This window comes from Squalius cephalus, assembly GCF_949319135.1.
Source record: "Squalius cephalus genome assembly, chromosome: 3".
Lineage (NCBI taxonomy): Eukaryota > Metazoa > Chordata > Actinopteri > Cypriniformes > Leuciscidae > Squalius > Squalius cephalus.
In genome coordinates, this window is record NC_137124.1 from 48,544,097 (window position 1) to 48,557,186 (window position 13,090).

The 13,090-nt window shown below is 39.4% G+C and overlaps 1 protein-coding gene across 1 annotated transcript; it reads left to right on the forward strand.

Moving 5' to 3' along the window:
- Window positions 1–2,797: 2,797 nt before the first annotated feature.
- On the forward strand, window positions 2,798–11,746 carry LOC307155267 (uncharacterized protein; the record flags this gene model as incomplete). Its single annotated transcript, XM_079865829.1, has 6 exons — window positions 2,798–2,804; window positions 3,327–3,409; window positions 3,935–4,102; window positions 4,221–4,608; window positions 6,178–6,510; window positions 11,399–11,746. The coding sequence occupies 6 exons, from the start codon at window positions 2,798–2,800 to the stop codon at window positions 11,431–11,433; spliced, it is 1,014 nt and encodes a 337-aa protein (XP_079721955.1). The 3' UTR covers window positions 11,434–11,746.
- Window positions 11,747–13,090: the final 1,344 nt, after the last annotated feature.

Sequence of the window (13,090 nt, forward strand, 5' to 3'; positions counted from 1 at the left end):
AAAACATGCAGTTTGAAAATAGCTTTCAGTTAGTGGGGCTTCTGTAATAATGTATCTGGCAATGGTGTATTTTTTCTTTTTCAAAACCACTGTAAGCTGATAAAAAAAAAAAAAAACTACATCTCCGTTAATGTAATCTACATTAAATAAAAGGTGAATTTATGTGGGAGAAAATAGCAACACACGTTTTTGCTCGTTACTGATGTTAATGTATGTCTCAGTCAAAATGATTGTCTTTACCATTCAGAGACATCTTGATGTAGACGTCCTTCCATCGACTCTACATCTTCACTTTTCAGCTCCGGTTCAGAGTCCGGCTCAAACATGTACGGTTGAATCCCATAGGTCGCGGCCGGGTCGGGTTCATTGACAACTTGCGCCATGTCAGTTTGTAATGAATAATGATGCTGAAGTTACCTGCGTGTCAACCCCCCTCCTTCCTGCAACCAATCAACGCGCCCCTCATTTACATTATTATAATGACTGTCCACGACAGCCAAAACATCGCATCAGATCTCGCGAGACAATAATGCCTTTAGAAATAAGGGTCTGAGGGGCTCTGTGTTGATTTTTTTTCCACTTTTCTTTTTTAGAAGTGCCTGAAAGACTATAATAGAGCATTGGGTACCAAAGTTAAAACAACATTATGACTCCTTTAAGTGGTTTATTTTATTCCCACCAAACTTTTTCAACATGATGAAAATACATTAAAGATGCTAAATTGTAAACAGATAATAAATATCTCAAACGGTTTTGCTATGGCGAGGGATTAAAGTAATGTCAAAAAAGGAAACACTAAAAACCTCCTATCTTCTAAAAATGTAATTATACACCATTTATTTCTATATAAAATTATACAAATATCAGAACTAAACCCATTTTATTCTTTTTTTTTTTATTTAATAATTGTTTATTTATTTTGTTACATAAATATAATGTATATATTTTTTTGTTGTTACATTTATTGTATATATATATATATTAGTGGTGGGCCGTTATCGGCGTTAACGTGCTGCGTTAACGCGAGACTCTTATCGCGCGATAAAAAAAATATCGCCGTTAATCTATTCTCCAAGTTGGGTTGGGAGCGTTGGGAGCTGGCTCAAGCTACACAAGCTATGATGACGCAATCTACCCGCGGCCGCGAGGAACACCCGGCTGCAACGCATATTCGTCGTCATCTTATAAGTAAACACGGCTGAAAGTGAAAGCTGGTGAAAAAGATCGGTGCAACGAGCAGCAGCAAACTATATAGACAGAGTGTGTGAGGTAACAGTTCGGTACGTTAAAACGTGACTAATCCGTTCTACCACCTCAAATTCAAAACGAAACATATCACTGAATACCAGCGCGCGCGTATTATTCCCAATATATCTTAGTGGTGTAGCACATAATCTCTGTCTGCGCCCGATTTTAAGAATCGTTGTTGTGTTTCTTTTTAACTGAAAAGACATCAGTTAGACAATATTCTAATTTTAAATTTGGGGTTTCATAAGCTCCAAGCCATAATAAACATTAGACCTACTTAAGTCTCTGCAGCTAGTGTACTTACATTTTATTTATCGGCAAAATTATGTTGTATACTTACAGTTTTGCACAATATATGTTCTCAAAACTACATACACCCTTTAAAAAAAAAAAAAAAACATTTAGCAGTTGTTTAGCAGGGTCTGTGTAACCTGTTCTGAAATGGTTTTATTATAATCGTTATCGCAAGAGGCTGCAAAGTATATCACAATATAGATTTTAGGCCATATCGCCCATCCCTAATTGATAGCCTATAGTAGTTGATAATAACATAGGCCTACCTAATGTTGCCTACGGACGGTAACAGTACAGTAGTAACCTTTTACAGTCTATGAGTAGAACAGCTTTCTCAAGCAGTTTGTGATGCATTTTGGAAACAGGAGATGAGCACCTGGTCTAATGCGCCACCTGGCTTGAGAAACCCGTTCTCAAAGACTTACTTTTATAGTCATTATTTGGGTAGCACACATATTCTGAATGCCTTCGGCAGAATTCAAATGAGCCATTTTAATCTAGATTAATCTAGATTAAAAAAATTAATCTATGCCCACCTCTAATATATATATATATATAAATATAGCTGCGAGCAGCGATGAGGGCCCAAGCCGGTGACACCGCCACCCCGGTGGCTTTAGTGTAACTAAAGGCACCAGGGTGGCGGTGCCACCGGCTTGGGCCCGCAATCGCTGCTCGCAGCTATATTTATTATTATTATTATTATTATTAAGACTAAGTCTTGGACTATTTAAAACCATGACAGATGAATCAGATTTCTGTTAATCTGAAGACAAGGTTTAATCTCTCCCCAGGAAACCTCCCCATAATGTCTTTTCATCAATAAATCCGGATAAAGGACTCATTGAGCTCATCCTGAAACTGTGCATTGAGCTCTTTCTGCCAGTAGGAGGCAGTGTCACATTGAGCTTGTGGATTGAGAGAGTAGCGATGGATTGAACCAAACACTGTAAATGAAGTTGTGTTGGACAGAATAGAACAATGATTGCATCTTAAACTTGATAGATTGATTGAACTTGACCTATTAAAAAGCCTCAAAATAGTATCTGGATTTCATAACGCTGATAAACATGTGTTAAGTGTTGAAAGTTGATTCTAGGATGATTGTAAGGCAATTGCACCATTTTTTTTAATTGTTGGATGGTTTTAATTGGGATTTTAAATATTATTTAATCAAGAAAGAGACATGGTTTTCCTTTCACACAATGTTATTAATTTTCAATTTCATGTGTTTTCCCAGAGCATTTGTGTCACCATGTCAGGTAAGATATTTGCTGCAAAGAAAGTAATCCTCTGGATAGATTTTTTTATTTTATTTTATTTTATTTTTTTTTTGACAGCTTAATGTGCTGATCAGTGTCTGATATAGCCTAGTTTTATTTATTTGGCATATTATTCTCGTGTAAACAGAAATCTCAGCTACAGCTTCTTTTAGCAGTAATTCTAAAAACATGGCAGTACCACATCAGGGCAAGAAAGGACCGTTATTTACCACAGTTCATGTAGCTGAACTGATTCAGACACACAATACAATAGCCTACACGATACGGAAACGTTAGGAAATCAAGTTGCCGTGAACATGACAAATCAACTACAAAAATAAATGACATCGTGGTCATCAATTGAACAATTTAACTTTAACCATAGAGAAAACATAAACATGATTCACGTTCGTAGCTGCACCACAGGAATTCAAGCTTGTTTTTGATATAGAACAAGACGGAGAAAATTTGCTGTAGACACGATATCTACTGACCAGCTGCAGGTGTTTTTGAAACCTGTAGGAGTCGCTGTGACGCTCTTCAGTCCGCCGGTAAAACCACTGAAGAAGAGGAAGCCTGGCGCGCTGAGACCGGCTGAGACTGAGGTATGTTGTTCTTAACTGTTTGTGTGATTGTTGATTTTCTGTCTGTAGTGTTTTAATGTGCTTTAAATTAACTATTTTTTCCCATTTATAATAACAAGTATCACATTATCATGTTAAATTTCTGAAATTTGTGTTTAAGTCCAGCAGCTAAATTTAAGTTTTAGATATTGGTAATGTGTTGTAATGATATATTTACAATAGTGAATTTAAACATAAACACGCCTATTATGTTTATTTTATATCTGTAATTAATATCTACCTGTGTATTAATATTCTCAGAAATTGCAATCATTTTCTTATTCGGTGTAGTTCTGTTCTCCTTCATAATCTTTAGTCATTTTGAGTTTAAATCAGTGTAAGTTCATTATAATTGAATTCACATTTACTTGTATAGCGCTTTTCACAATCACAATACGCATCGTTTCAAAGCAGGTTTACAGAAAATGCATGAGTCCACATTACAACTTAGATTGATATAAATGTGGAAAAATGCATCTTGTAATAATGATGATGTGTTGTCTTAAGATGTCGACCATGAGAGCGCAGATGGATGTGATCTGCTGTAAATCAGTAGGAACTGATCTGTCCATGCTGGATATTGAGGATTTCATCACTGAAATCTGTCAGCTGAAGAAAGAGGTGGCGTCACTGGAGGCAAAGCTGAGAGAAAGAGGAGACAAACCCAACAGAGAGGTTTGAGCAAAATATGCAAACAAATAACCAATATAACCACTAGATATAACTGCTGAGTAATGAGGCTACTATCAACAGGTTGTTGTTTATTTGTGTTGATCTATGATGTGTTTGTCAGGATCTGGAGAAGGTTTCAGTGTGTGTGACTGATGGGACAGAAGCTCAGGATTCAGTCTGGAGATCCAGAGACACACAGGACTCAGAGCTCAGCCTCACTTTACTGTGTTATACTGACGCTCAGGATCATGGATACACTGATCAAACCTCTGACTGTAACGTTGGAGAACAGCAGATGAAGATGTGCTCCGTCAAACTGGAGGACTGCAGGAACCTGATAGAGAGACGAGGAGAAGAAACCACAGCAGAGGAACAACAACAGATCCATGAGGAGGAGGAGGATGAAGATGATGTTCAGAATGAGGATGATGAAGGAAATGATGTTGAGGATGAAGAAAATGAGGATGAGGATAATCAAAATGATGACAATGATGATTTTATTCCTTCAGGTATGTATCTTACATTTATTATCTTTTGTTATGGCAAATCATTGTCAGAATGTGTGTAAACATTAGGGATCGACCGATATGGATTTTTTAGTGCCGATGCCGATACCGATTTTTTTTCATCAGCCTTAGCCGATGACCGATACGGGCTGCCGATATTTGGAGCCGATACTGCTTTTGCTCACTCAATTTAAATCATAAAAATGACACAATGATGATAACAAATGTTACAAGTCTCAATTTAAAATAAGGAACATTTATTGAACTTAAAACAATATTTGACAAATATTAAAAACATGTGAGGTAGAACAAGTAAAAAAAAAAGTTCAGTGCTGAAAATAAATATTTAAGCATAATCCAAATTCTGAAAATAAATATTTAAGCATAAATAAAATAATTACACTATTGCACACAGTAACAAGCAAGCAACATAATAAACGTCTGTCGTTGCTATGCAACCATGAACTGCGCTCTCCATGATGACGAGGAAGTAAGGATTAATTTATTTCTAGCCCTTTACGACTACATATATTTATGGAGATGAGAAATAAAAACCCGCCCTGTCCAGCTATGATCAGCTGTTCGGCCGAGCTTTCGATGTTGTCATGGAAAGGTCAGTTGTTTTTTGTCACATGACCTGCATGCGCTTGCGGCATTCTGAAAAGTTTAGATGTTTTCATCTCACCACGGCATAGGAGCGCCTGGACAAACGAGCGTGCTGCATCGCATGCGTGTCGCAACCGCGTCGCTTCTTTTATGAGCACACGTCCAAACCTCAGCCAGGTGGTCGCTGAATAAAACTCCCACAAATATCACGGAATCACGGAACAACGTCAGCGTTATTTAATCCTATGACCAGTGTTTGTAACAGCTGCCGTATGCATATGGATAGCCTCAAACTTAACGTTAGCTATTTGCAGCTGCCTAAATACAATGACAAGCAGTTTTATAGATGAGGCATTCGGCATTCGCGTTTTCCATTTGGACGGACCCACAAACTTGCTTAGTTGCACGCACATATAGAGCAACGTGTTTCCACTTTCAAAGTGTATGCCAATATTTCAGCTAAGTCAAACAGTTAAAAGATGCTTTGAAAGTTTAAAACTAACCGTTGTCTTGAAGAGGCTTCCAGCACTCTGCTAGTGTGGGAGGGGCAGTGCATGGGCTGCACGTGAACTGCAGCATCTCCAGCAACACAGAGCTGCCTGCGGACGCCTGTCTGTTAATAATGCCGGGGAAAAAAAACTATCGGCAAACGCAGCAGCCGCAAACCCGCAAATATCGGCCCGATTTATTGGCCGACCGATATATCGGTCGATCACTAATAAACATTTAGTTGTGTTCCTAAATCAGCAGGTGCAGACATTAGTTACTGTGAACCGATGTGTTGAAAACACTGTATCATTAGCTGCATCACAATTTCACATTTATCTTGATTAATTTTTAAGCTCTCAAAGTTATAGAAAAATATAGTCAGATATTATAGAATTTCATGATGGTAAGTGCATGATTCATTATATCTGTTTGTGTTTATTTAAAGTTATACATTTTATTACCTTTTTTTCTTTTCAGATGTGAATGGAGGTTCATCTACTGATGAAGAAACAACCTCGACATCAAAAGAGCAGCTGAAGATCAAGAGTCTCTCCTGCGTCACCTGTGGGAAAATATTGAGCTCACAGGGACATTTAGTGAGACATGAGAGAAAACACACAGAACAGAAAAGCTTCTCCTGTAAGAGATGCAACATCAGCTTTCCTACCTTAGAAGAGAAGAGACTTCATTCAAAAGAGCACAGCGTGAAGAAGGAGTTTCAATGCGAACAGTGCGGGAAGGATTTTTTCACCACTCCATCTATTATGAGAGCTCATATAAAGATACACAGCGAAAAGTCTTTCCACTGCAGTGAGTGCAACAAGTATTTCCTCACCAAAGGGAATCTTAATGTTCATAAGCGAATCCACACGGGTGAAAGGCCGTACAAGTGCCCTCACTGCGATAGAAGATTCATGTATGGATCCCATTTGAAGAAGCATGTGCGCATTCACACCAAAGAGAGGCCTTACCAGTGCAGGGAATGTGGGAAAACCTTCACAAACTCAAGTTATCTAAAGTCACACCAGAAAATACATTCTGAGGAGAAACCATATCAGTGTTCACACTGTGATAAAAGATTCCGTCAAAAATCTAATTTGATTTGCCATGAGAGGACTCACACCGGAGAGAAACCGTACCTGTGCTCCTACTGCGGGAAGAGCTACTTTAGTCTGGCTCATTTTGGAGTTCATCTGAGAGTTCACACTGGAGAAAGACCGTATCACTGTAGCGATTGTGGGAAGAGTTTCAAACAACACACTCAATTAGCTATGCATCAGAGAATACATACAGGAGAAAGACCGTTCAAGTGTTCTCAGTGTGACAAGACGTTTGCTCGATCAGACGTCCTTAAGACTCATGAGCGAGTTCATACAGGAGAGAAGCCTTACCGCTGCTCCATCTGCGATGAGAGATTCACTTATTTAGGGGGTTTTCAGACCCACCAGAAGAAACACGCTAAAGAACAAACTGCTCCTGAATCATCATAGTGTCTTTTCGTCAGTAAATCTGGATAAAGGACTCATTGAGCTCATCCTGAAACTGTAGATTCAGCCAGTAGGAGGCAGTGTCACATTGCGCTTTCATGTGGTTTGAGAGAGTTAAGGCGGGCATACACTGTGCGATTTTCGTCCGATTTTGAGCCGAATTCTGACTCGTGCGACTCTTTTTCAGGTCGGGCCGATTTTCAGCTTTGTCGTGAGTCGTTTGTTGTTCAGTGCTCGTGCAGTGTATTAACCTAACCGATTAACATCTCCTGACCGGCAATCGGATGGTCGGATAAATTCCTGGCATGTCAGAAATTTTGGTCGCTCCTCGTGACTATATCGCCAGTTGAAGCAGAGCTACGAACCGATTGCCCTAAACTGAGTGTTTTTTCCCTCACTGCGCCTGTGTGAAAACAGAAGTTTAACCATTTCATCTGCAGCAAGAAAAAAAAAACGAAAAGAGGGAGATCTTTAAGTTCTGTAGTTCAAACTAGCTACAAATTATTGTTGCATTAAACATTACCCACGTCTTCCAAGCCACCTGCGATGTATCTACACCGTGCCTCTTTTATTAATTTGTTAAACTGTGTTTTTGAAATAAAGCTGTTTTTAATTTTCATTGATGACTAATTATTGCAGTGTTCTGACATATTATAGACTGTTAATAATTAATTATATGCCTATAATTCATTGTAATCGACCTAAATGTTTTAGACAATTTTCAATGAGGTGGAGTAAGCTTCTATGTAATATTTTATTATCCTCACAGCACGTTGGTTATGCGGTGATGTTCTATGAAATTATTGCATGGCAAATTAATTATAATAGCCTATCAGTTTAATAATAAAAGTAGCCTTCCCTAATAATAATAATAATAATAATACAATAATAATAATAATAATTTAATACATAAATTGGAAATGCTAAATCATTTTGATATTGATAGCTGATGCTTGTTTTGACAGTATCTCTGGATACATGATATCGTCTATTGGCGCTACCCGGCACGGGGGTTTATCGCACATATGTGACCCTGGATCACAAAACCAGTCTTATGTCGCACGGGTATATTTGTGGCAATAGCCAACAATACATTGTATGGGTCAAAATTATAGATTTTTCTTTTATGCCAAAAATCATTAGGATATTAAGTAAAGATCATGTTCCATGAAGATATTTAGTAAATTTCCCACCTTAAATATATAAAACATTTATTTTTGTGAATAGATGCAGCACTATCGCCAATAGAAATGGACAACTTTAAAGGCGATTTTCTCTATATTTCGATTTTTCTGTACCCTCAGATTCCAGATTTTCAAATAGTTGTATCTCGGCCAAATATTGTCCCATCCTAAACCATACATCAATGGAAAGATTGTGTATTCAGCTTTAAGATGATGTATACATCTCAATTTAAAAAAAAAATACCCATAAGACTGGTTTTGTGGTCCAGGGTCACATATTTCACACATACACTCACCTAAAGGATTATTAGGAACACCATACTAATACTGTGTTTGACCCCCTTTCGCCTTCAGAACTGCCTTAATCTACGTGGCATTGATTCAACAAGGTGCTGAAAGCATTCTTTAGAAATGTTGGCCCATATTGATAGGATAGCATCTTGCAGTTGATGGAGATTTGTGGGATGCACATTCAGGGCACGAAGCTCCCGTTCCACCACATCCCACAGATGCTCTATTGGGTTGAGATCTGGTGACTGTGGGGGCCATTTTAGTACAGTGAACTCATTGTCATGTTCAAGAAACCAATTTGAAATGATTCGAGCTTTGTGACGGTGCATTATCCTGCTGGAAGTAGCCATCAGAGGATGGGTACATGGTGGTCATAAAGGGATGGACATGGTCAGAAACAATGCTCAGGTAGGCCGTGGCATTTAAACGATGCCCAATTGGCACTAAGGGGCCTAAAGTGTGCTAAGAAAACAGCCCCCACACCATTACACCACCACCACCAGCCTGCACAGTGGTAACAAGGCATGATGGATCCATGTTCTCATTCTGTTTACGCCAAATTCTGACTCTACCATCTGAATGTCTCAACAGAAATCGAGACTCATCAGACCAGGCAACATTTTTCCAGTCTTCAACTGTCCAATTTTGGTGAGCTCGTGCAAATTGTAGCCTCTTTTTCCCAATTGTAGTGGAGATGAGTGGTACCCGGTGGGGTCTTCTGCTGTTGTAGCCCATCCGCCTCAAGGTTGTGCGTGTTGTGGCTTCACAAATGCTTTGCTGCATACCTCGGTTGTAACGAGTGGTTATTTTAGTCAAAGTTGCTCTTCTATTAGCTTGAATCAGTCGGCCCATTCTCCTCTGACCTCTAGCATCAACAAGGCATTTTCGCCCACAGGACTGCCGCATACTGGATGTTTTTCCCTTTTCACACCATTCTTTGTAAACCCTAGAAATGGTTGTGCGTGAAAATCCCAGTAACTGAGCAGATTGTGAAATACTCAGACCGGCCCGTCTGGCACCAACAACCATGCCACGCTCAAAATTGCTTAAATCACTTTTCTCTCCCATTCTGACATTCAGTTTGGAGTTCAGGAGATTGTCTTGACCAGGACCACACCCCTAAATGCATTGAAGCAACTGCCATGTGATTGGTTGATTAGATAATTGCATTAATGAGAAATTGAACAGGTGTTCCTAATAATCCTTTAGGTGAGTGTATAGTGTGAGCAGTGAAGTCGCAGCTCGATGTTCGGACTGTATAGTGCAGGGGTGCCCAATCCTCCTGCTGCCAATCGACTGTCCTGCACAGTTCATCTCCAACCCTAATCAAACACACCTGAAGCAACCAATTAAGGTCTACAGGATCACTTGAAAATTAAAGGCAGGTGTGTTTGATTAGGGTTGGAGATGAACTGTGCAGGACAGTCGATCGGCAGGAGCAGGATTGGGCACCCCTGGTATAGTGTGAGCACATAAATCCTGAGCTTTGGCTTTACATCGCATGCGATCTACTCGTTCAGTGTGAGTAGGTAACCTTGCTGAATTCACATAGACATCGCACAGTGTATGCCCGCCTTTAGAGATGGATTGAACCAAACTATGTAAATGAAGTTGTTCGACAGAATAGAACTAGTGATGGCCAGATCGAGGCCTCGTGAAGCAATGAAACAGTTGAACCAAATGTGCCATATTGTTTCGAGGCTTCGAATCAATCTGACACCCGTCTCAACGGTGACACCTAGTGGTCACTTGCAGGTGTTGATCTGAAACAACCTTGACGAGCCATTAAAAAAAATTGTTGTTTTTTTATTATTATAATTTTCTAATATGTGAAGCTTGTAACCTATAGGCTCCTCACTGTGCATAATGTTATTTTGGTCATGAAAAATGAATATTAATAAAAGAAATCAAGCCACAATGTCTCACTTTTTTAGAGATTTTTATTCAAAAATATTAATTTCTCTGCTGTGAAAGGACTTAGACTACTTCTTTTTTTTACAGATAATTTCTCCAGCCTTTGAAAAAATCCTCTCACAAGGGACACTTGTTGCTGGCATGCAAATATATTTTTTAGCTAGGACATACAAATGAGGAAAGATTACTGCTATCTCTTTCCAGTTAAATTTAAATGTAAGCCTAAATAGCCTATAACTAATCAAATCGCACTATGTCACTATATCACCAAAAATCCGCTATCTCAAAGTCAAACTCCTCTCACATAAACCCACGAGGTCAATATGCGTTGATTTCACTTTTATACAGATGTGCGATTGTGTGGTCTGTTACCGACCCTGTCAATCAAACGCTGATTCGGCGGACCACACCTGATGAAACACTTAGTGAAACACTTCGAGGCTTCGTTTGGTCATAGTCACGTGACATGGGTGTTTTGAATCACGCTTCGGATCAGTGTTTCGACACATCTGCGCTTCGGGATCTCGCAAAGCTTCGGAACGACTGTTTCGCGTCAGCCATCCTTAAATAGAACAGTGATTATATATTGAACTTGCCATATTAAAAAGCCTAAAGATAGTATCTATGAGTTCCTGGATTTCATAACGCTTATAAACTTGTTAAAAGTGGCTCAATGATGATTGTATTTGTTCCATTGTTGGATGATTTTCATTTAATTTCATTTAATTTTAATTTAAAATTTAAGTTTTATTTCATCACAAAAGAGCCATTGTGTTCTTTTCACATAATGTTACTAATTTTCAATTTCATGTGTTTTCCCAGAGCGTTTGTGCCACCACATTAAACACGTCACTTGAAGAGTTACAGACCTGTCTCTCTCCTACCATTCATAGCGAAAACACTTGAACGAGTTGTTTTCAACCTAGTATCATCTTCCTGTCTCAGAACAACCAGCTGGATGTCAACCAATCTGTCTTCAAGAAAGGGCATTCAACTGAGACTGCTTTACTGTCGGTCACTGAAGCCCTATAGACCGCAAAAGCTGCTTCCAAATCTTCAGTTCTCATTCTCCTGGATCTGTCTGCTGCCTTCGACACTGTGAATCATCAGATCCTTCTGTCCACCCTCTCATCTCTGGGCATCACAGGAACTTCCCTCCACTGGTTTGAGTCCTATCTCACAGGTAGGTCATTCAAGGTCGCATGGAGAGGCGAGGTATCCAAAGCACATCAACTGACCACAGGGGTTCTTCAGGGTTCAGTTCTTTGACCCCTCCTCTTCTCCATCTACACCACATCACTGGGACACAGCATACTGGTATGGTAAGAGAAACCCTCTTACCATTGCTATGCTGATGACACACAACTCTTCCTCTCATTTCAACCAGATGATCCCACAGTAGTTGCACGGATCTCAAGCTGTCTTGCGGATATCTCCGCATGGATGAAGGAACATCAGCCGGGTTCATCACTTCTTTGGTTCCCCTGGAAACATTTCCGTTGTGGTCTGTTATTTGCAGCACGTTTCTGTATTTGGTTGTGTTGTGAGTATTTGGAGCACATGTGTGTTGTGAAACTGATGAAGATGTTTTCTTAATTTGCGGGTGTTTTTTTCTATTTGCAATGCATGTGTTTTCTTTAGTTGCAGCGCGTTGAGCTCTCTTGGCCACCGTAAAATTTGCATGGGGGCAGGCACGTGCACACATAGACATCAAAGGGGGCTTGAGCACCTGCCCTTTTTATTCCTGGAGAGAAAGTGCCCTTTTTTCTGGGGTGCTTTTTTTTATTTTTAAAAATAATATATATAACTGATGCTTTCGGCCGGTTCAATGCGATCCTGTTTCGTTAAACTCACAGAATGGTTAATACCATAATGTTAAGTGATGGAAACCTGCGCTTAGTGTCATGGAACACCAAGGGGATGAACAGTGCCGTCAAAGCTAGTAAGATTTTAGCGCATTTACGGGATCTCAAGGCAGATATTATGTTTCTACAAGAAACTCACCTACGAACGGTAGATATACTGCGTATTAAGAGATCATGGATGGGTCATCTGTTTCATTCCAAATTCTCTCAGAGAGCTCGCGGGGCTGCTATCATTATCCATAAAAGAGTTATGTTTGAACACACTGATGCTATTATAGATCCAAATGGCCGTTTTGTTATGGTCTCGGGCAAACTCCAAAACATACCAGTAATTTTAGCTTCCATTTATGCCCCCAACTGGGACAATGATGAGTTTTTTGTTAAGTTTTTTGCAAGCTTACCCAAAGTAGATGAACATCATATAATTATTGGAGGGGATTTTAACTTGATTCAAGATGTATCCATGGACAGGTCTTCCTCTAAACAGTCTACTCTAACAAAATCAGCTAACGTGGTGCTAAACAACGCCTCTCAACTGGGACTCTCTGACCCTTGGAGGTTTAAAAACCCTCAAGGCAAGGCTTTTTCATTCTTTTCTCATGTTCACCATACATTTTCTAGAATTGATTTCTTTTTGGTAGATAATAAA